Raw genomic sequence first — 23,618 nt, 5'->3', positions numbered from 1 at the left:
CTATACAGCTGTGTCCCAGTTCCATCCCATAAAGTATGCACTGTGTATTAATCTGCATATGTACAGGCAGTTAAAGCCTCTACAAGAACTTATAAAAAATGATATTGGATGTGTATCAACAGATGTTTGATAGCCATATTTATTTTTGTTTGTTTGTATCCTGAAATGTTTTTGTGTCTATCAAAGTCTGGCAAATTTAAGAAGCATGACTGAAATCTTTGAGTATTAATTCTAAGCACATTATGAGTATTTAGTATGTAATTTGCAGCTCAGAGTTTGTAGTCCCACACTGAAAAGGCCACAATGTCACAGTTCCCAAACGTGTATCACCCGACATTTGCCTGGAGCACTAAAAAGGATTGTTACATAGCGGGGAGCTCTGTTTTCCACTTTGCCTGGGATGACACCTCTGAGATTCTCGAGCAAAAAATCATTTTGTCAGTCTTATATTTTACTGGCACATAACCCAATAACCCCGCTAATGCACTCTTGGCCTGCGATTTCTTCTCGTTTGTCATCTCAGAAAGTGCAAGGGTAAACACCGTGCTGAAACATGAGCCTGGCAGAGGTGGAGGAGCTGCGTCGCGCTGCTGCCCTCCACAACCTCCCATCAGGGAGAGGGCGGACAGGCCTGAGGAGAGATAATTACTACCCCCCCGTTCATTGATTTGTGTAGATTAATGTACTTTTTAAAACAGCCTTGATTCTATTTTTGCTCGCTGGTAATGGTTTCAGGTTGTTCCAGGACAAATGTCTGGTATCAAATAGTAAAAGATGCACTTTTCCAATAGCCGACAAACATGATTTGCTGCAATCGATATAATAATGAACAATGTCACTCATATATTTGATGCTCAGATACGTAAATGGATGAGTGTGCATGGTCTTACCGTGGTAATAAAGCACTCAAGCTCCGTTTTTTTCTGTTGTTATCACCATCTGTGGTGCGAATTGCTCATTGCTGTGGTGTTTTCTGCAGTCAGAGATCACCTGTCAATCAGTGTGGGTGCTACTGTGACGTCTCCTTGCTCGGATTTTTCTCCGTTGCCGAAGTATTTCTTCATGCTGCTGGCGCTCCTTTCCTGCTACACACTGGCTGTTTATTCTGAACAAATGGGAAACATATAACTTGTCACTGCGAGTACGCCGCAGAATAATTCACAGATCTATGAGACTTACTGCTTTCTGCAGGATACATCTGGCTGTATTATGGTTTATGTATTAGAAGAGTAATATATGTTTTATTGTGGTGGCTCTGCAATTCAGTATATATTAGATTTAAAATGAAACAATGATTATGTGGTTGAAGTGGCTTTGCGTGTTTACATCCAAATCAGATAAACAATATAATAACTGTAGCTAGTTTGAGCATATGTAAACCCCCATATCCCCCCTAAAAAATGATTGCATAAATAATGATTCATGAATGTAATCAATATTTCTAAAGATTCTATGTAATAGCATTACAATTCTACACATTTTGAAAGTATAGTTGCTTTAAATAAAGTCATATTTGATAGTAAGTTAGTAAGTAACCAACAGACATCAGCAGATGCAGTATCTTCCTGGCGATCCTGTACTGCAGCCATCTTCACTTCAGTTTGGTCTTCACAAGTGCATGATCAGTTGGATCGAGATCAGATGAATAACTTGGCCAATTAAGAATTTTCCATTGTTTAGTCACTAAAAGTGTTGTTGGTAGCCTTTTCGGTATATTCAGACTCATTTGCTGCATTGTCCCAAAATGCAACTGTGAGTCTGAAAAGCTGAGCGTCAGCCCTTTCATCACATAGTCAATGTTGTGCTGGAGTACAGAATCAAAACCAGTGTGTCATTGCTCTAAATCTCTGCTGCGCTGTAAAGCCGCTTTCTAATATGAATAATATGAATGCCCTTTCACACATGTAGCTTTAAACAGGAGATTGTGGCAGACGTGTTCTCATCATAAACTGTATACTGTAGATGGACAACGGGTCTCCACTTCCTCCCACTGTACAAAAGAGAAGCCAAAATATCCCAGATACCGGAGCTGCCATCTTGAGATTTTGACGTCATTTGGAGCCAGAGTCTGCGCAGAAGTGATCGGGGGGGGGGGCTGGAGCCGCAGTACCGATGTCCCGCCCACACACCCGCCAGAGCCAGTTGTTAGTGTGAGCCACCTAGCTGCTACATTAGCACCACAGTAGCTGTTTGGCTAGAAAGACACAACAACTAACCATAATATCGCTATAACTACATTTATGATCAAATTGACACTTGTTCTATTACACAGAGTCGCGGCAGTTAAAGAAAGTAACGTTACATCTCCTCTCTCGTACAATTTCTGAGCCCCATGGCTCCGCGGACTACTTCACTCAGAGCAGCTGGCAATCATGACGTCTCACCCCCTTTTTATAGCGTCAAATAACAAATTAAAACCAAACTTCAGAAAAATGAACATTTGAACATACATTATCGTGATAAGAACTACCTAAAATGACAGAAACCATCTTTGGAAACTTTGCCTTTTTAGTTTGGTCGACGTCCCATCCGCTAACACGGAGGGGGCAGAAATTATGACCTATACTGCAGCCAGCCACCAGGGGGAGATCGAGATGTTTTGGCTTCACTTTTGGGGAGCTGTCATGTCGTCAATCTTTATATAAAGTCAACTACAGGAAATACTCCGTTTGGTTTAGGCGAGGGGTGGCGCCTGGGTAGAGCGTGCAGGAGGCAGGACTATGACGCTAAAAGTATGCTGCGATCAGGTAGCCAGTTAGTCATTTCTCTTGACGTTCCTTAAATTTTGTCTGACGATTTCGGCACTGGCCCTTACCGACAGAAGTTCCTGAATCTCGTCATCTCTTCGGTTAGACATTTTCGTAGGCGTCTTCTATGACCCTTCTTCTTCACCCTCGGATGTTTGTATTCTTCCAGTGTCGCGGCAGTCGCATGACGTCATCAACGCGCCCACCTGCTCGCTGTGAATTCTCTGGACAATGACCTACTATATCGGGCATTACATGGATGTTGTATCAGGGAGCTGGCAAAGTCCATTTAATGTCACGTCCAACTGATTCAGAACATTTGTGTTCTCCCATACAGCTCCTCTGGATAACGTCTAGTTAAGTTCAGGGTTGCAGTACATGTGAACCTGTGTACGTGTGAAAAGGGCTGAAGTCAGTGATAATTATAAATGTTTGTGTGAAACAATGCATTTTATTGTCTTAATGACAAACATGAATTAAATTCCTTGCCTGTACTTTTGTCCACACAACACTGGGGAAATTACACCTGACCATATTGCATGGCTTTAGCTATTCTGCTCCTATAGTGACCCTTGCCGCCTGTGTGCAGCTTTGTCCATTATATAACAATGGCCAGCTTCCCTAGTAACTGCTGGGCTAATGGCCAGAGCGCCATACAAACAGCACCACACGTCTTCAGAGGGCCCTTCAAAGTGCTAACAGGGTTGGATTTGTTTATGTGGGCCCTGGCAGGTTAGATGTCCAGCAGTTCTCCTGCAATGTGGAGCGTCACTGTCAAATTACATTTATAAATAGATTTTGGCTCAATGCTGGCACCACCCCATCATTGAGTCCTGGAGTCCTGGCTGGAATCTGCCATCTGTCTGAAAGCGTTAGGGAGGTCTTACTCGGCTCACAGGACAGAGCGGATGTTGCTGCTTCCTGTAGAAATGACTGTAAGGGTTTTGTGTGAAGGTTGTTTTAAATTGGTAGATTGGGGTATTTTGCCCTACATAAGAAGAGAGTAACTACAGATAAAGTGAAGTTGAGGGGTGATTTGAGTTTTAGGCTTGCTTGGCAAACTGTAACAAGTGATAGGCTATAGATTTAGATTATTTTACCCCCAAATTACACACTATAGATTATACCTGAAAATCTTGAATGGGAGGCTGAAGTTAACTTTTAGCAGGACTAGTTAAACGGGTGTTGCTTATTCAAGTCTGTTGGTTTGTGTATTTGTTGATAGTTATAACCTATTGAAATATAACAAATTAATCTATAATCTAATATATGTAAATGTGTTTTAGAGTTAGCTTTCACAAATTCCTGAAGAGGTTACGGCAGCTACTTTGCTCTGCTAAAATAGGGTATAGTATCCTTTTAGCTAGAAGGCCATTTCTCCTCTACAATGATTGTATTTGGCTATGTGGTAATACACAAAATTACCAAGATGTCAGTTCATCAACATTTATATTCTTATATTATATTATATTACATTAACACTTTATATTATTTATATTTCAATTCAATAGAAAACAGTGGTTTGTGAATTTAGTTCTAGCCAAGGCCAGCTATGGCTATGCTTGAGTAGTGTGGTTTGACATAGTTTTAAGATTTGTCTCGTAAGGCAACAACACAGGGTCGGCGCCAGAGTGTTAGGGGCAGACGGGCAATCAGCTTTGACAGGGGGGGGCATTTTTTTCACCCCATGTAGCCTTTATTAAGTGTATCTTTAACATTATCATGTTTCATGAGAGAAATAAACTGACAGAGAGGTGTATACATACTGCCACTTATGCGCACAGGCGCGCACGCACGCATACACATGCTGTTATGTCCACAAAAACAGGTTATAAACTAACACCGTGTCCTAACTGGATGCGAGCGTCCGACCATCGCGCTGCATCGCGCATCTGACGCTCTCTGTCCACTGAATACGTTAAATCTGCATAATTTACATCATGTAAACAAACCAGGAACATATCAGCTGTTAGCTCCAGATCAGACTGGAGCTGGAGACGTAACCACCTCAAAGATGGGTTAGTAGTACTTGTTATCTTCCTACGTTCGTACTTCAATCAGAAAACACACGTTTTATTTGTGATATTTACTGTAAATAACATACGATATAGCCAAGAGCAAGTAGGTTGTTATCTAGTGATCCAGCCAACTGCCACCTTATTTTAATTTCTGTTTTGAAACGAGGAGGTACTGGAGGATACAGATGACTCCTCAGGCACGCCCTGCGCTGTGCTCGTGCCAGGTTCAAAATGTGCACACACTGGAGCTGAGATACAGTAAACAGGGAGTTATCAACACATTAATCTAACAGTCGGACTGATCTCTTCATAACTATAATTTAAGTTAATAAAGACTCAATGTGGATGTTTCACTCACCAGTTGTTGTCTCTGCTCAGCCTGCTGTATAGTGTAACATTAGTCCATTGTTTTATTCCACGATACTGAACAGAATAATCCAAACAGGTAGAAAAAGTAAACTGTAAGAGGAGCACAGGATGCTTTTTACTCTCTTGGTCCTAATTGTGCTTTATTGCACCAGATTTATAGGTCTACTTTCTCACAAAAAAAAAAAAACACGCAAACTGAACGGATCAAAATGAGGCTTCTTACTGAAATATGACAGCTCATATTTCCCAGAGTTTCCATAGTTGTATCTTTGCGCTGTGTGTTCGTGTTTTATTTGAACCATTAGTGAGGAGGCTGTTATATTTTTTGACAGGTAGCTCGTAAATAAAGTTTCACTAGTGAACTTTATTAGATATAACTGCGAGCGTCAATGCCTGTGCTGAAAGTGTCAGTAATCAAGTTAATATTTTCATTTACATCCAGGACAACTGACCCGGTTTTCATGAAAGCTCTAAGGCATTTTTAACTGGATAATTAAAAAAAAAAAAAATGTTTTAGAGCTGTCAAACGATTAAAATATTTAATCACGATTAATCGCAAATTAATCAGACATTTTTTATCTGTTCAAAATGGACCATAAAAGGAGATTTGTCAAGTATTTAGTACTCTTATCAACATGGCTGTGGGCAAATATGCTTTAGGCAAATGTATGTATATATATATATTATTGGAAATCAATTAACAACACAAAACAATGACAAATATTGTCCAGAAACCCTCACAGGTACTGCATTGACCATAAAAAAATTGCTCAAATCATAACATGGTAAACTCAAGCCCAGCAGGCAACAACAGCTGTCAGTGTGTCAGTTTGCTGACTTGACTATGACTTGATCCAAACTGCATGTGATTATCATAAAGTGGGCATGTCTGTAAAGGGGAGACTCATGGGTACCCAAAGAGCCCATTTTCATTCACATATCTTGAGGTCAGAGGTCAAGGGGCCGTTTTGAAAATGGCCATGGCGGTTTTCCCTTGCCAAAATTTAGCTTAAGCTGGGGCGTTATTTAGCCTCCTTCACGACAAGCTAGTATGACATGGTTAGTACCAATGGATTAGGTTTTCTAGTTTCATATGATGCCAGCATCTTCATCTAGCTTTAAAATGAGTCCACTACAATCTAGAAATCGCAAGTTGCGTTAATGCGTCAAAGAAATTAGTGGCGTTAAAACGAATTAGCGTTAACGTGTTATTATTAACACTGACAGTCCTAATATACTGGTTTTGGACAGGTGTGGCTCAGGGGTTAGAACGGGTCGTCCCATGATCACAAGGTGGCGGTTGGATCCCCGGCTCTTACAGTCTGCATGTAGAAGTGTCCTTGAGCGAGACACTGAATCCCAAGTTGCCCTTTGGGGCGCATCACAGCACTGCGTCGAAATTCTTAGGATGGGTGAAATGCACAGGCCAAATTTAATTTATATACTACCTGTACGTATGTCACGATTGAAATATAGTTTAATTTTAAGTCTTAACTTTGACTAATCCAAATTTGTAGCCGAGCTGCTGTATTTTGGCTTTGTGAGGTAGTATTAATTATCATACAAAGCCATTTCTCTGTGATTTGAAATATTTATTTCCCTATTGCTGCAATGAGATACGGGTTGTTCACTTGCAGCAGGTGATATTTATCATTTTCTTTGTCAAATTCAGTTATTCCTCACCCAAAACTCCCATTAGGGATTCATCAGTCATGCCCACAGAGAGGTAGCCTATTAGTCAGGTTCCAGGCCTGGCTGTTATGGAAAGGTCAGGAGATTTGTCTCTTCCTCAAGTGTATTTTCTCTCCTCTGGTTTCTGAGGAACAGTGAGCTGTGATGTTAAAGCCGGGCCACAGCCTCCACTCCATCATGACAGACATCTCAATCCGTTTCCACTGTTAGCCTTTTATACCACGTTTACAGCGGCACAGGTTTTCAATACTGATCAGTCACTGCTCCTTTCCCCTTCATTCATCACTCCCTCCTTCCTGCTATTTTTCTCTTTCCTCCTCATCCTTTTCTCTTTTACTTGCACTTCCCCAGTAGCAGACCAGTCTATCTGTCTCTGCCTCAGTTTTTCCTCTCACCTCTTTTAGCCCTCCCTCTTCTTTTCCTCCCCCCCTCCGCTCTCGTTTTCATCATTTGTTGAAGGGCTGAGTGCGGCCGGATGCTGGTAATCTGGAGCTCTGATTGCATAGGACATGCATGAATGATACCAAACCTTGTTCCCAATATCCTCTCGCTTTGAGTCATGACTTTAATCATTGCTAATGGAGGGTGATGAATACCTGGGACCAGTTGAGTATTTCGTGAATTGCACGGTGCCGGAATGACGGGGGCTTTGAGAAGGAAATTGGATGTCCTTGTTTTTCTTTGTGGTGACCACGAGGTTTGTTTTAATACACAACCTAAAGGCCGGTCAGTGCATCGTTAGAGACACAGGAATATTTTTGATTTGCTATTTAGTTGATTTAAACCAGCAGAGGAAACCCGTCATATACAATTGTACCAATGTATCCTCATGCATTTTCCGACGAATGTCCAGCAACACGTGACGCACGTCGTCAATTTCCGCTCCAGTCTTTTCAAATTAAAATTCCGTTTTCACAGGAAAAAACTTGGTTAGGTTTAGGCAACAAAACTACTTAGGTTTAGGAAAAGATCGTGGTTTGGATTAAAATAACTCTAGAAGTGATGTAATTTAAGTACGGAGTTTATGTGACAAACAAATTAATGTTGACTTCTGGTTTCCTGGGTTTAAGTCCGGTATATTTTGACCCACCCATCCACCCCGACTTCCTCCCTATGCGGAATTTGTCAGTCTTTATACTTCCTGGTTCACGATTATGTGGAATATTTATAAAAATTGATTTTGTGGGATATATACGAATTGCAGTGCATTACTTTTCGTAGGTATAGCTACGAACGGTGTATGAGAACAGCCTGCCCACTGAGAGAAAAAGGAGTCGGTCTTTGGTAGGACATCCTGTTAAGGTCGTTGAATGATGCCCTGTGCCCTGAAACAGGCGGTGTGGCATAAAAAAATTCCTGAATGATGGATTTGAGTGTTCTGAATACAGTCTAGCAGTCCGCCAAGTCAACAGCAGCAGCAGCTCCATGAATTTGGAAACTCGTCAATAGGAAACCTGACTACAGGTAATCAGGGCATTTACAGTAAATGAGCTAATTCATGTTTAAGAAAAAGTTGGTTAGTTGCTTTAATGTTAAAACGTGTACAACCACAATGATATGACATAAACTATCCGTTGTTTGGGTCACAGAATAAAAAGATGAGAACATTTCTTTTAAAGTTTCTTGCCCCCAAGACCCATGATATGGTGAAGATCATGTCACCGACAAAGAGTATTAATGAATACTTCCAGACTTGAATTTAAAGATTGTTTGCCTACCTCACACACAACAGATACAGCTGACAGTTTGCATCTTGAAGCTCTCTTTTCGAGATAATGACGATGTCTCCCTAAAAATTCTGAGCTGCAGATAACTGTTGAACCGAGGTTGATACGATAGCGTAATCTCTCACGACTGCATACAAAGTAACAAATAAAGCTGTTGTCTCGTTGCCTGTGGCTCTGGCATCAAATAATTCTTTGCGCTGTGCAGTTTATCAGAGATGAACATCTTGATATTTTCTCCCTCCGCTGTCTTTACCTTTCAGCCTCCTCCTCCTCCCTTAAGACCCCCTCTGCTTAGCGGCTTAAAATATGCCATTGTGTGAACTTTACCCATTTTACAGCTCCCTAAACAGAATCACTCAAACATATAGGTGATTAAAACGAGACTGACAGATTCAGCAGCAGTGGAGAAAGTGCAGGAGCCCCCGCTCTCCATTAGTTTATTTAGATTACCTTAATCTGATATAGGCTATTTCAACTCATTACCCAATTTGATATGCTCTTTTTGTTGGTGCCCTGAGCACTGGAGTGTGTATTTATGTATTGCCTCTCTCCACCCCAACACACACTTGCGCAGGCAGTTCCATCTGGAGTAACACTGGCAGCCCTTCAAAATCATATGCATTCATTTTTAATTAAAATCTAAACTTGGGTGTTTTGCAGCCGAATATTTTATATTCCCCGGGGACACTGAAGAGTTCAATATTTAATTCATTTCACATCACTCAGCCTGATTGTCTTCACATTGTTTTCTACCTGACCTGAAGTTCTCTGAATGTTTTACTTTTCCATTTGGGGAGTTAATTTATTTCTCCAAGGTCCACTGAATGCAATATTACCTTTTATTAATAATCGGTGGTTTATGTTTGTAGAAAATACACATTATTTGCACCGGTTCGTTCCGAATTGTGTTTGTAGATGGCGTGATTGTTCAGTAACAATGCAACCACCGGTAGTTATAAAAGGGGAAACAATAGAGAAAAGAGGTGAGGAGAGAAGTCTGAGCACTCAGAATGATAAGAAGTGATGTGAAGGATGAATTCTTTGGATCGCAAACAAATGGCATGTAAAGGATCCTGGACTGGGTTGCAGCAGCTATTCGTTAATCCATCACGAAGTTTGTCTGTAGTTTCAAACTAGCGATTCACTAGTGACTTAATTAAAGGGGAACTACGGCCATTTTCAAAATTCAAAACTCTCTCCCAAATCCAAAAACTAGAGTGCTAAAACTCAAATGTGTGATATCATGGGATATTAAGTGTGGTACTGCTCCAAAGACAATGAATTGATCATTTATCTTCACTATAATTCCATCCATAAGTAACACAATGACAGAATGTATGACTATTTTTGATCATGGGTTTCATACACTCTGTAATAATATATCTAAAAGCAAAAATCATATCAGATGGGGGACCCTGGGACAAAAAGCTTATCAAATGGGGTTCCGTGGTCTAATTTGTGTCAGTTTAGAGGTCCTTGATGTGATAAAGTTTGGGAACCACTGAGCTACACAGCAGTTAAGACGTGGCAATCGTAAAGTAAAGACTATAACCTCTATGTAACAACTAGTTACAAGTTGGTTTGAGCTTAGTGGCTGCAACTGACTCCTGCATGGTCTCCAAATTGGCTTTTACTGCTATAAGGCTTGCAGGTACGGTTGAAATAAGTATCACAATAGGGACAGAAGCATTTGATGTTTTTTTGACTGATGCCCAGTGCAACTTAAATTGCGCTGCACTGGAATCCAATCCCACAACTTTACTTCTTGAAATTGAACATGAACATGAACATGTCAAACAATCTTGTTTTCTTAGTTTATGATTCAGATTTGCTAAAAATCATTCACAGAATTTTGTCAATATTCACAATATGAGTCAGATGAAAGTCGATAAAAGGTATTATTGATTGATATTATGTCCCTGCCCTATATTTGCTGCCAATGGCTTCTTTAGACTGTAATAATACTAAAGGTGCTAGAATGTATGAAAGAGTCCCAGATAAATCACACACTGCACACAAAATGAGTTCATTACATTTAATTGTTAATTAATTCATTGCACATTTGCTCAAGTGCAGTCATACTCAATGTAAAGCTTTAAAAAATACAATCTCAGTCATCTCTGACGTGACGTGAGCGCTTTAGTGTAGATTTTTTTTTTTTAAAACAAAATACAGTATATGACAGATAAACCTTTTCTTTAGAGGTGTGTTCTTTGATAAATCTGTAAAGTAAACACTGAGAAACAGGGCAGCATAACTGGTCAACGTCAAAGATACTTTCATTCATAATTAGGTAGTGTGACTGTCGACAAAATACATGATCATTTCCCTTTGTCTGTGTAAACACGATTGTGTCTTAATTTTTTTTTTCTTTTTTTTTTGATTTGTAGAGTGCAACATACCTTTTAGAGGAAAGCCCTCGCATTAGCTTGAATTACCACTTTTCTGTTGGCACCTGAATTATCATAAACATCCCTCTTGAGCAGCAGCACATTCTGCGCATGCTCCACATCGCACAGACTCCGATCTTCCCTTTAGAAATAGCTCAACAGGTTTACAATACTTAACATTTTTTTTTCTCAAATTAAAAAAATAGTTTGGATCATCGACTGTACACAATACCAAAAACAATGTGCTTTTCCCCATATAGTGTATAGTGCTGAGTTCAATATGCCCTCCACCGGCTTTAGTTACAGTGCGCCCATCTCCCTTTTTTTTGAGGCAGGTGGTAGTCACAGGATGCATCAAGGAGGCCTCTCTCCGTGAAACTTTCGGTGTCTGTACCTGCCGTTCTTTTCCTTGGCCATGTTGATGCAGGCGTTGTGCTTGTTGCTCTGCAAGTGGTTCCAGTACTTGATGAGTTCGTTGGGGTGGAACTGATGGGATGTGATCAGGTGGCTGTACTTGCAACTGGAGTAAGACACCCGCCAGTGGTTGAAGAGGAACTCGTTGGGAGGGGGCGCCGGGTCGATGCGCAGCTTCGCCAGGCAGATCCCCACGTAGACGTCCTCCAGGTGCAGCCTGCGTATGCTGAGGGACGCCTGGTAGATCAGCTCGGCCATGTCGCCTGAGAAAACGTACCCCGTGCCGGAGCAGAATATCGGGTAGCGCTCGCTCGGGTACAGCTCCGGCGGCATGTACCACTTGCTGTCCTTGTTTCGGTTTGGTGCGTAGCCCCTCATCAGGTAGCCGGTGAAGTACCGCTGCTTGGTAGGCAGCTCGGGCTTCAGCAGCTTTTGGACGAGATACTCGGTATTGACAAACATATCGCTGTCTGTCTTCATCACGTAGGAGGCGTGCGGGCAATAGGTGGCCACCCAGTTCATGCCCATCAGGGTTTTAATGGTCAGGTTGTAATAAGTGTCCTGATAGTCCTGTTGGATGATGTCGTGGTGAACGTGGCTCTCTTCCTCTATGCTGCTCTGGAGGTAGGTGTCTGAGCTCTTTCCCGTGCCGAGCAGGAAAAGACGGACGAACCCAAGGCCCATTGCTACGCTCTCGTTCCCCCACGTCTGGCGGATGGCGTTGCGGGCTTCGGCCTGGCCGGGTTCTGCAGCGATTAGGATGATGAGAAAGGGCGTGCTGTCCCTGCACTTGAAGGGCTCGTTCAGGATGTAGCGGTAGGGCTGAGCGCTGAGCCTCCCGCCTACGCCCATCTCCTTCTGTAAACTGTTATTAGTGCTCATGGAGTCCCCGAGCCCCATTACGCTCATCCTTGCTCCTCCTCCTCCTCCTGCCGCCTCCCCCGCCGCCCCGTCCACCTGCTGAGAGCTGAGGTTGAGCAGAGGCTTTGGCGCTACATTCCCCGTCTCCTTCCACAGGCTCCTCAGGGAGCTGCTCTGGTTGGCTTCCCCTTTGGTGCTGCGGAAGCCCCGGACGGTGTAGGCCAGCGGGTTTTCCCGGGGCCCGCTGCGTCCTGGCAGCCAGTCCTGGTGGCTGAAAAATAAGAAGAGGGTGAAGAGCAGGGCCAACGAGAGGAGGCCGGCCACGTGGGTCCGGAAGAGGGAACGCTTGATGGTCCAGGTCATCTTGATGGGACAGCAGTGCCGCCGTCTCCACTGCATGGCGCAGATTGGGGTCGCAGGAAGCTGCTGCTGCTGCTCGAGAATGGGCGGCGGCGGTCACACGCAGTCACCTCAAACATGTGGTTGCCAACAGTCAGAGGGTTATCTGAGCTGGCAGATGGGTTGTGGTGAGCCTCCTGGTGGAGTCAGGGGAACGTTTGAGCCCCCCAGTGCAGCTCGCAGCAGGGTTAAAAGGGCTCCCGGTGGAGCTAGGAAGGCGATGATTCTCTGGCCATGGAGGCTTTTCCCTGGCTCTTCTTTGGCACTGTAGACAAACACAAGGTCATGCTCTGTGTCTTGTCTCCTTCAGGATATGATAAGGGTCACCTCCTCTGTGTTTGCTCTCTCTAATCTGAAACGAGAGAGAAAAGAAACTGAGAAAACAGCATCGGCAGTGGTCCGTAAAAGCACCTCCTATTCTCTGGCACTAAGCCACATGTCAATTGTCTGAGTTGCAGATGTGTTTTTTATTCTACTTGCGGGGAGAACCGAGCGTATTTCTTAATCATTTTATTTATGGTTTGTTTTGACACACTCGGAGTGATTCCGAATTAATTTCTTCCAGATGCAAGAGCCCCAATTAGAGCTTTCCGAGGATGCAGTGCCCGCGATGGTAAATGGCACTTTTGGTAAGCTGACTTAACATTTTGAAAGGGAGAAGCTGAATCAATACGACAGCTTTGTAGCATCTTTGATTGGACAGGGACGCAGAACACAGCCGGCTCTGGGGATGTGGCTTTCTGAAAAATGGGAGATTTAGAGAATACTGTTGCGAGCAGGTCAGTGGCAGAAGGGAATATTTTCTGCTGTAAACAGCACAGTGCATACAGTGCATCTGTAAAAGCAAATCCAGATGTCAATCAGTCTCACAGTAAGCACAACTGACTAAATGAGCACATTGTCCTATTTACTTCACACGATGACAGCAAATAAGAACATTTCCTAGATCACCACGGACACATCTCGCAGTTATGTCTCTGAAATTATTGAAGAATTCTTCGTGGAAACTACGAGCTGGCTGTCTGGCGCTGGGCACGGTGAGATGGTGGTCGCCCCTTGCATGTCATTATTCGGCTTAATGCCTGGGGCGGAAGTGTAAATTGCAGGTTTTTGCTCAACGTGATGCCGGCTAACGCTACACTGAGCCGCTTGGGCGAGCGAGTGTCATCAACCCCCCCCGTCGTGCGTCGACAGCCAGGGAGGAGATGCATCTGTCAAAATGAGTTTTCAGGGTCCAGCAGGCAGTGGTGCCGAAGCCTGAGCCAGCCTCTGACGATAACAGCCTTCACCCGCCATTCACCTTCCACCTTCGGCTTATCAATGCCGCCTATACTGTCTAGCGGAGACCACCCAGGCTGCTCGATCCCTCTACCACAGGCGTGAATACAGGACATACAAGGGAAAACATGTACACAAACATGCAAACAACGCTGACAAAATGTGACGTGAATGATTGCATCTGTTGCCCACGGGGGAGTTGTGCACCAAGGGAAGCACAGAGGCGATCACGTATGCGCACACTGATTCTCTCTGAACTCACCAAGGCAAACAATCGGTTTGCACAAGCACAAAATTTACTGTGTCACACGTAATGGTATGCACACCAAATACTGCAGTGCACACACAATCAATCTCTTTTTGTGTGTTCACAGACACACTAACACAATGCAGATCAGACTTAATGGTGTTACACAACAAACACACTGCACTCCTGTGTATAAGGCCCACGTAAAAGATGCATGTGCACATTCTTATACCCACACTGGAAACATACATCATCATAGTTGTGCATGGGAATACACACACACATATCACCAGGGAAAACAGAATATGCCAGCAGAAACTTGCAGGTTGTACTAGTGAATATTAATGCAGCAGCAGAGCAAGTCTTGAATCCATCCTTCCTTCCTGAGTGTGTTAATTCACCGACTGCCTGCATCGCATTTTTTTGTTCACTTGTTCGCTCGCTTTTTTGAATAATTTGCGGCTATACCCAACTCCAGAGCGTTATTTCATGCGAAAAATGCTACATGCCGGCTTAGTGTGAGGCGGATTTTTCTGAAAACTTCCAATTTTCATTTCCTGCTATGTTTGCTCATTCATCATGACAACTGGCAAGGAACACGATAACCTTTTCAGGCGAGTGTGCTTACCCAGCGCAAGCAATTACGGGAGAATGAGAGGGGCCGGGGTCGGCTTTGTTTTAAAGGTTAACATACTTTACATCGAGGCATATCCAACGCTTGAGAGATTTCTCCTGTCAACTAAATGAACATCTAGTTACGTGAGCTCTGATGAAGTGTGCACAAACAGAGGGTCTCACATATACACATAAATGCAGATGCACACACACACACACACGTGATGGACGCCCACACACACACCCACGCCGTCACATGCAGACCACCATGAATGGTTGGGTGTTTGGCTTTGTTTTTTGTTTTTTTCTCAACGTAAATGCCAATTTCACTGGCACATCCAGACATTTAGGTAATTTTAAGTCATATCAGAAAGATATTTACCGTCTGATTTCACAAAATGATGCAGCTGGCAGCTAAAGATTACTTTTTATTTAAATTTTCTCTCTCTATTCATTCTCAAATCGGTCAGGAAGTTTGTCCATTTGATGCTTTATTGTAGTCCGAAGGGAATACAGTTGTAAAATCCAATAAATATGGCAAGTGGGGCGCAGAGTTTCAGGGTTAATTTGACTCTCAGTCTCTATTGTTAGCAATCCAGTTGGGAGCTAAGAAAAAAAACACTGTTTATCCAGCTACCTACTTGAAATCTACTCATTACAGCCAAGGGTGTAGTTTTGTAAATGAGAGGACTGAATTGTCCATAGCAACCGGTGTTTGCACACCAATTCTCGTCACACCAAATATAGCGCTAGCAAAGCAGCGGGGGGGGGCACGGTGAGCTGTTTTGATCAACAAAAGGGTTATCGACACTCTGAGGAAATGTTTAATTCTATTAAGCGATTTCAAACTCAAACATGATGCAAGACTTCGTTACGGCTCTATTTACTTTTTAGCAGTTCCATTTAATCTGCCAATGCCTCTCCTCATTAATTCATTTTCCTGCCTCCCATCAATGTCACTTTTATGCAAGCCAATTAGTTACACTAGCACTAATTAAAGCCCCAGCGATTCTGCAGCGGTCAATAATCAGAACGAAGGCTGGGGGAGTGACACGGTGGTGACATACTAGGCATACATTATAGCGTTGTCTCTGTCACCACATCAGCTTCAAACCTAGAGGGGGGAAAAAACAGAGTAAAAGGAGGAGGGTTTTCTACAGCGAGGTATGAACATCATTCTCCCTGCCTAAACAGCCTAGCCTGTTTTTTTGCCTCCACATTGTGCGTAATGCATGCAAAAATAAGCTTTGCCGATGTCGATGGGGACACGACCTTCATTCAGTAAAGCAGTGCACTTTGTGATAGTGACACATTTTCCTCAAGACAAATACAGCTCCCATTTGTGAGCCGTTTAGAAGGGCTGTTCACTGAAGTTAGAGGTTAAATTCTGCTTTATTGAAACAGGCCTGACTCATTATGTGGCTGACTGAGGTTCACTGCCTTGAAGCAACAATCCTCATTCAACCACTGCGTTCATCATTTATTTTTATGTTAATACAGGGTGCGTGGCCTTCATCAGGGTAAAGAAAAGTCTGAGTTCTTGAAAAATACCCGGACTAAGGCCGTATGACAAAATACAAAATTAGTGTCAAAAAACAGTGAAAAATTGCCATTATAATTTCCCTGAGCCCCAAATGACATGTTCAAATGCTTCTTTTGTCCAACTAACAGTCTAAAGAAACATTCAGTTTGCTATCATGAAAAAAAGAGCAAATATTCATATTTTGGAGGAAGGAAGCAGCAAATGACAACTAACAGCGCCAACAGTGCAAACAACGGCAAGTGCTGACAGAGCGAACAGTGTTAACCTGAGGGGGAACCGGAAGGCGGGTGCTACACTTCCGTTATCAGCTGTGTCATGAACTATTGCTTAAATATACTACCCAACAGTATATAAAGTAGTTAAAAGGAGCTCCAACTTGACTAACTACAACATCAGTAATAATTATTCCAATTACATATGTAAGGGATAATCTACAGAGAACCTGTCATTGTTGTGAAACTAATCCCATCAGGGTTTATATCACAACAATGACCCGCTAGCTGTACATTATCCCACTTATTACACGGCTACTTACTTAACAAATCAATAATTTGACACAAAAACGCTCCGCCCGAGTCCGACATCAGAACCGCGCCCATAGAAATAGTCTGTTATACATAGCAACGGTCTGTTATAAAGAAATAACAGACCGTAGAACGCCATGATTTGACGTTATTTTACTGCATAATGAGTACTTTTGATAAGTACAGTACATTTGTGCTGATAGTCCTTCTGTACAATTATGAACTTTTAAGACATTTACTTGTAATGGAGTATTTTTACATTGTATTATTTATACTTTTACGTACAGTAAGTAGAGGATCTGAATATTTCTTGCACCACTGTTTTTTTTTTTTTTTTTTAAACTCAAGCACTTAGCTTACTTTTGAAGTAGTGGCTGTATTCTCAGCTTTAGTAACAAGAAAAACTGTTTATGCAGCTAAATACTTGAACTCTATTTATTATGCCAAGGGTTTAGGTTGGCATATGGGAGGACATAATTGTCCCTACCAACCAGTGTTTGCAAACAAATGCATGTTGCTGGTTGCTAGTTGACTATTTAATGGAGAGCCGTCACGGGTCAACTGTTCACCTGCCCGACATACAAAGAGCTGCTGTGTGACTGGTTGTACTAATAACAAGACCAAAAATGCAAGTCTCCAGTTTTATATTATACCCCTTGAGGAATTGCTAAGGACAATGTGTCTGGCAACGGCCATCAAGAGCGCTCGCGTAACAGCAAGTCCAACGGGAAGTGTCAACCAAAACATACCCTGGTCTCCCAAGTCAAATTGCACTTATGTCTGATCTACCTATTACAAAACAGGTGATAATAATAAACAAATCTCTCATTGTTGGCGCTGCCTGTGTTTTGCCAACCAGCAAATATGTGTCGTCATTCTGTTACGTCAGCTCGGTCCCTTTCCTCCCTTCCTTGCCTCTATTGCAATGCAGCACACATAGCGGTCTGCAGGGGATACTACCATATCAGCAGAGCACAGAGCAATAACGTAATGCGCAGCAGACTATATGGCAGGTAAAGTTTTCCTTAAAATATTGTGACTTCATTCTCATTAAGTTACGACTTTAATTATATTTTCAATTTTCACTTGGCACATGAATTTTGGGTTTTCCTTGACGTAATTAAAGCGATTCCACTAATGAAGTCGCTCTCAATGTGTCCCCGCCAATGCTGAAACCATGGATGTATAAAGAGAACTGGATACAGCATTGGAGGCGTGGTCCCATACATTCCTATGAGAGTTGCTAAATGACGCATGAAGCCAAAATAGCTCGACTGCCTAGTGATAAAGTACTCGGATCATCCTGCGATCATTTGTATCCATTGGGCCCAGAGAGCAGGCGCAGTAGTGTTTCCTTTAACCCCGCCTCCTAGCCCTCGGTCCAGCTGCGGTCTGTGGGCTCATTTACATAAACAGAGGAAGGGAAATAATCTGGATTTCGATATTGGTGCATTTTACAACTTTACGGACCTAATGATTTAAATAAGGGCTAATCAAGTGTTCGTACGGGGAAGCTAATTTACCTCATCAAAAAATTATAGACGTTACAGACGTCTCTTTCCCAATGGCATCACGTTACGAACACAGAAGTTGTAGTACCACCATTTGGCCACTACCAAAATTTGCTTCAAAGCCTGGCGCTCTTCCTGGGGGCTTAGTTGAAACGAAACCTAGGCCCTCTGATTAAAGCATCTATTTGAACCATTTATCTATTACTGTAGGCTAAATGTTAACTTCTGTGCTCGCTTGCCAACTAGTTTCGAAGCACTCTCAATCAGTCTCAGTGTTCAGCTGTTAACAGCTTACTCGCTTGTTTTCAAGCTACTCCACAACGCTGGCAACTACAGAAGTGCAAGTAGCCCTGTTTGGAAAATACTTGCATGAGGGATAAAAGTTTCATAAAAATGTAAAATTTCAAGTATTGAGCAATGTCACTTATTCATTATGTATTGAAATGCATTTGTTCCGTTTATTAATTAAACTACTGGGCAACATGTAACACTGTCCATTGATTAAATTTTGTTTTCCTTTTTCTGTGTCCATATTGGCCTACCTGCTTGAGTTCACTCCTCGAGGTATGTTTATAGTCATGCAGATATTTCAGTTTCATTATAATTATAAAGCATTCAAATTATATTTAAAAAAAAAATCAGCAGCAACATCTCTTTCCAAACATCAATGCTTCTGCTCATTTTGGATACTCAGACTTTTTAACTGTAAGAAAGAGTTAAAAAGTTTGTTTGGGGTAGGTCTATTTGAGAATGTCGTTGGGTGCAGCCTGACTCAACTAGGATAGAACCGCTGGGAGAGGGAGCGTTGCATTCTCGCTAACTGATGCAGAGCAGATGAGTGACACTGGATAGCCAGCTATGTTTGTTTTTTTACCCTTCATCACACACAGGCTGGTCAAATCTGGGCCAGGCCGCAGGAGCCCCCATCACAAAACATGACCATATCTAATCCTCAAAGGGTCAATTCACCCAAATGACAAAAAATACATTTCATAGTTATTTTTCTGGTAGTATCCAGCCATACAGACAGTTTTATTTGCCCTTGTTCTGACCATCTCTGCCTCTACCTCAATAAAACAGAGGGAGGAATGTTGTTCTGATGGAAACTAGTTCCAAAAAAAACTGTTCCCTGTGACATCTGTGTATTGATCAAGAATAACAGGAGCTTTATTCATTTAAAGCCTCTGAACACCAATACAGGTGTTTTCAGTTTTGCTGGCTGATTAGACCTCTGCTCAGGTTGAAGGTAGGGATGCACCCATACCGATACCGGATCGGATATCAGGCCGATACTGACTCAAATAGCTGGATCGGATATCGGTGACAATGTGGCCGATCTATTCAACTAAATTCTATTTTTATATACTATATAAATTATATACTGGAATTTTAATTCCTGTTTCAGTTTTGACCAATTTGTTGCAGCATTCAAAATGTTTACACCTGAATTGTAATTCTTGTTCATTTTGAAGATTGAAGTTGTTAGTGTATGATTATTATTTTAATAATAGTAACGCTTGCACACTTCTACATGCCACACTATTTTTACTGACTGCGTTCCGATCCTGCTTGGATCGTCGTCAGGTCTAAATGTTTGTAAAAAGTGTTAGATGGATGTGGTTTCCACTTTTTCAAACATTCTGACCTGACGAAGATCCAAGCAGGATCGAAACGCAGTCAGTAATAAATAACAATTCACTAAATGTATATCTATGTATTTATTTGTTATATTTTGTTTTACAAAGTTAGGAAAGCAATGTTTCAGTCAAGCCTGATGTTGCCTTGTCCATAAAAGAATGATCTTCCACACAGTGAGGCAAACAGCTTACTAATTACACTGGTATCAGATCGGTACTCGGTATCGGTCGATACCCAAAGCCAAAGTATCGCTATCGGTATTAGGACTAAAAAAGTTGTCCCTAGTTGAAGTAGCTATGACGGGAATTTATTAGGACACAAAATTTCATCTACCACTAAGAATGATAAAGGTGCAATTTGCCCCACCCTAACAGGTGCAACAGGAGACTCAGGAAGCTGTCAATCAATGTGTCTATACACGCCCACATAGTCCTGAGAAGAGGTCTGATCAGACAGATTAACGGAAATCACCTTTAAAGACATGTTGCTGTTTAATTTTTTAGGGCGGAAATGATAAGTCCATTATCAATTAGTTGATTGACAGATAATCTGCAACTATTTTGATAAACGTTTAAGTCATTTTTCAAGCAAAAAAAGCCAAATATTCCCCAGTTTCAGCTTCTAGATTGAGAGGATTTTATGCTTTTCTTTGTGTAATGTGACAGTAAACTGAATACCTTTTGGTTTTTGACTGTGGTTGGACAAAAGGAAAAAAAGGGTTTCGGGAAACTGTAATTGCTGTTTGTTTTTTTATTGTTTTCTGACCGTTTGTTTTAGACCAAGCAATAAATTGGTTAATAAATGATAAGGCAGAATAATCAACAATTAATATAATCATGATTTAACCCCTAGTGTAATGTTACAGGCAACTTTTCCATGTTGTGAGCACCACCGATGGAATTCACCGAGGCAGAAACCTCAGACAGACATCTCAAAAACTTTACCAGATGAAGCCAAAACTGATGAGAAATCTTTTTTGTTGTTGTGTGAACTGACCCTTTAGCACACAAGTCAAAGCCATATAACGTAGATGTACAGGGTAACATTTAGTTTAATTTGTCCCTTAAAAAAAGGCTGTAACAAAAGGATCGAGCAGCCTCTTAAAAGTGGACTCAAAAATACAAGAGCCCTCTGGGAAATAAAGCGCTGGCAGCTCTGAACTACAATAGCTGTAGTAAATATTATATGACAGTGATTTTCTTCCACTCAGCGAGAGCGATATCCAACCCCCTCTCATTGTGCATGCTGCCAACTTTCACCACCAAATTTAATTCCAACAGTATTTCTGTTTTACTTCGTTAATAAAAAACCCCGGCCGTCCTCGCACTTCCACTCTTTTTTTTCCGGGGATGTCGGTTCAGACGCCATGCAGCAATAAATTATGAGGTGGTTTGAAAATTAGACCCTATTAAAGTTTCATAGTCTAGTGGGCAGAGCGAATACCCAGATGGTGAGCTTAGCTGCTTTTTTTTTTTTTTAATGTCCATCTCAGCAGTTATAGCATGCACAGGCTTTTTTCAGAGCCAAATAGCTCAGGCAGCTGGACGTGATGAAGTGGATAAAAAGCCCTGTTAATTGAACTGGATCAATGGGGAACTCCCATCTGGCCTCGCCTCTTGGCAGGTTCAACAAGGAGTTTCCTAAACTTGAATCTATGTAGTACTCCATACAGTTTGGACTACTGACCCCCTTTTTTGGTGTCAGTGAAATGCACCTCTGATCTGCTCTGCATGGGCAAGGATGAATGAAAGCCATCATCATCAACATGGTAAATGGACTTGCATTTATATAGCGCTTTTCTGGTCTTCCGACCACTCAAAGCGCTTCACACTACATGTCAGTATTCACCCATTCACACACACTGATGGCAGAGACTGCTAAGGTGCCAACTTTGCCCATCAGGATCTAATTTAAATACTTCACACACTAATTCACACACCAATGGCTATGCCTTCGGGAGCAATTTGTGGTTAAGTGTCTTGCTCTGTCTTGGACGCACCGGAACAGCCGGGGATCGAACCACCGACCTTCCAATTGGTGGACAACCTGCTCTACCCTCTGAGCCAAGTTATAATAAAATCAAAGTACTCTTCATTTTCCAGCCTGCCTGCCTTGAGGGGCCCATGCAACATTTTAGGGAGCCACTGGGGGTCCAAAAAAGTGCCTGATGATGGGAGAGGAGGTGCAGGGTGTTGGGGGACATAGATGGATGGATGATGGATGTATTGATGGATGGCTGGATGTAGCCTAATGGAAGGGAGAAGGAACAGGAGGGCGTGGAAGGCTAAATGAATAATGAGGATGTGGAGGAACTGATGAGACGTGCAGTGCTGCGTACCTCCTCCTCCTCATGCTGCTGCTGCTGCTGCGGCTGCTTGCAGGGCTGCGGTCGGCTGAGAGAGTGAGTGAAGCCCCGGTGCCTTCACCCTCCATCACCATTGGAAACAGCCCTCTCCTCCTCTTCCAGCTCTGAATAACACTGACACCTCGGATGTGTTATACGTCCCTCCTCGTCCTCATCCCCACACAGGCTCCTCAGCAAACCTGCAGGTTTTTGGGTTCTTCTTCTCCTCCTGCAGCAGCTGCTCCTCCTCTCCTCCTTGTGTCCGTTAAACACAACAATACCTCACTCTCTACTTCATCAATAATAATAATGTTGGTTTCACTGTTGTTTTCCTGATCTTTATCCTAGTTTATCTCCCTCCCCAAGAGCTCAGAGATGTTATTTCAATGTAAACATGTAAGAGAAAACAGCACAGCATCCACACACACGTTTATCCGGAGAGCCCGAGAGGAGCAGCTGCAGAGCGGCAGAGCAGCAGCAGGAGAGCGGGCTGGTCCTTCACGATGCTCGGCTCGGCTGCAGGCTGATGGAGCCTTCAGCGCGGTGGAGGAAAAAACAACCAGAATAAAAAATATAATATCCTCTCACACAGATAACATGTTCCCCCGAGTCCAGAAGGCAAAAACACAAAAATAACTAGTCGTCTACTTTCACCGCCACGCTTCGCTTTGTCTCCTCTTTGTTTTCTCGCTCCTGCAGGATCTTTTTACTCCGCTCCGGGTTTTTTTTGACCGACCCCTGTCTGATTTCCCAGCCGGGCAAGGCAGCTGCTGGCCCGGGCAAGGCAGGCTGTCAGACACCGCTCGACTGACGGAACTCTACCACGTCACTGCATTATTATCGGAGCGGGCCTCACGTGACTCTCATGCTGCGTTCAAGGGGTGTGGGTGAAACCCCCCCCCCTCAACACACACACACACACACATTGACATAAACACGCCCCAGCTCAAAGTGTGTGCCAATTACACACCGTTATGATTAAAACTTGCTACAGCCCTGTATGATTACTGACATTATTCTTTTTAGGAAAAATACAAATTTAAAGGGACTGTTTGCAACTTTTTACAGGTATAAATCTACCGGGTCGGTGTCACATGCGCTCTCGCGTTATACCGCTCTGTAGCCTGCTTGCCTTCACTCACACAACGCCTGCGTTCTCGCTCCACCTCTTGACGTTCATGCACGCTCACTCCACACTGCAGAAGACTTCGTAGCTCTGAGAATATCTAGTGAATGTACAATGGACGTTTGTGCAGAAATAACTGCTGCAGCCCCTCCAGACCAACAGAGGTTTTCAGTGT

The 23,618-nt window shown here is 42.7% G+C and overlaps 1 protein-coding gene across 4 annotated transcripts; it reads right to left on the bottom strand.

Moving 5' to 3' along the window:
• Positions 1–10,574: 10,574 nt before the first annotated feature.
• Positions 10,575–23,157, bottom strand: b3galt2 (UDP-Gal:betaGlcNAc beta 1,3-galactosyltransferase, polypeptide 2). 4 transcript variants are annotated; one of them, XM_074635118.1, is made up of 3 exons: positions 22,296–23,157; positions 21,913–22,220; positions 10,575–12,969 (listed from the first exon to the last, which is right to left on the bottom strand). In XM_074635118.1, exon 3 carries the CDS (start codon positions 12,615–12,617, stop codon positions 11,298–11,300), a length of 1,320 nt encoding a protein of 439 aa, XP_074491219.1. In that variant the 5' UTR covers positions 12,618–12,969; positions 21,913–22,220; positions 22,296–23,157; the 3' UTR covers positions 10,575–11,297. The 4 variants fall into 4 exon arrangements, with proteins under 4 accessions (XP_074491219.1, XP_074491218.1, XP_074491216.1 ...); XM_074635117.1 differs by having other exon boundaries at positions 21,973–23,157; XM_074635115.1 differs by lacking the exon at positions 21,913–22,220 and having other exon boundaries at positions 22,312–23,157.
• Between the last annotated feature and the right edge of the window lie 461 nt (positions 23,158–23,618).

Source organism: Sebastes fasciatus, chromosome 5 (assembly GCF_043250625.1).
Source record: "Sebastes fasciatus isolate fSebFas1 chromosome 5, fSebFas1.pri, whole genome shotgun sequence".
Lineage (NCBI taxonomy): Eukaryota > Metazoa > Chordata > Actinopteri > Perciformes > Sebastidae > Sebastes > Sebastes fasciatus.
Note: the sequence above shows the minus strand (reverse complement) of the source record. Positions and strands in the feature narration are given on the sequence as shown.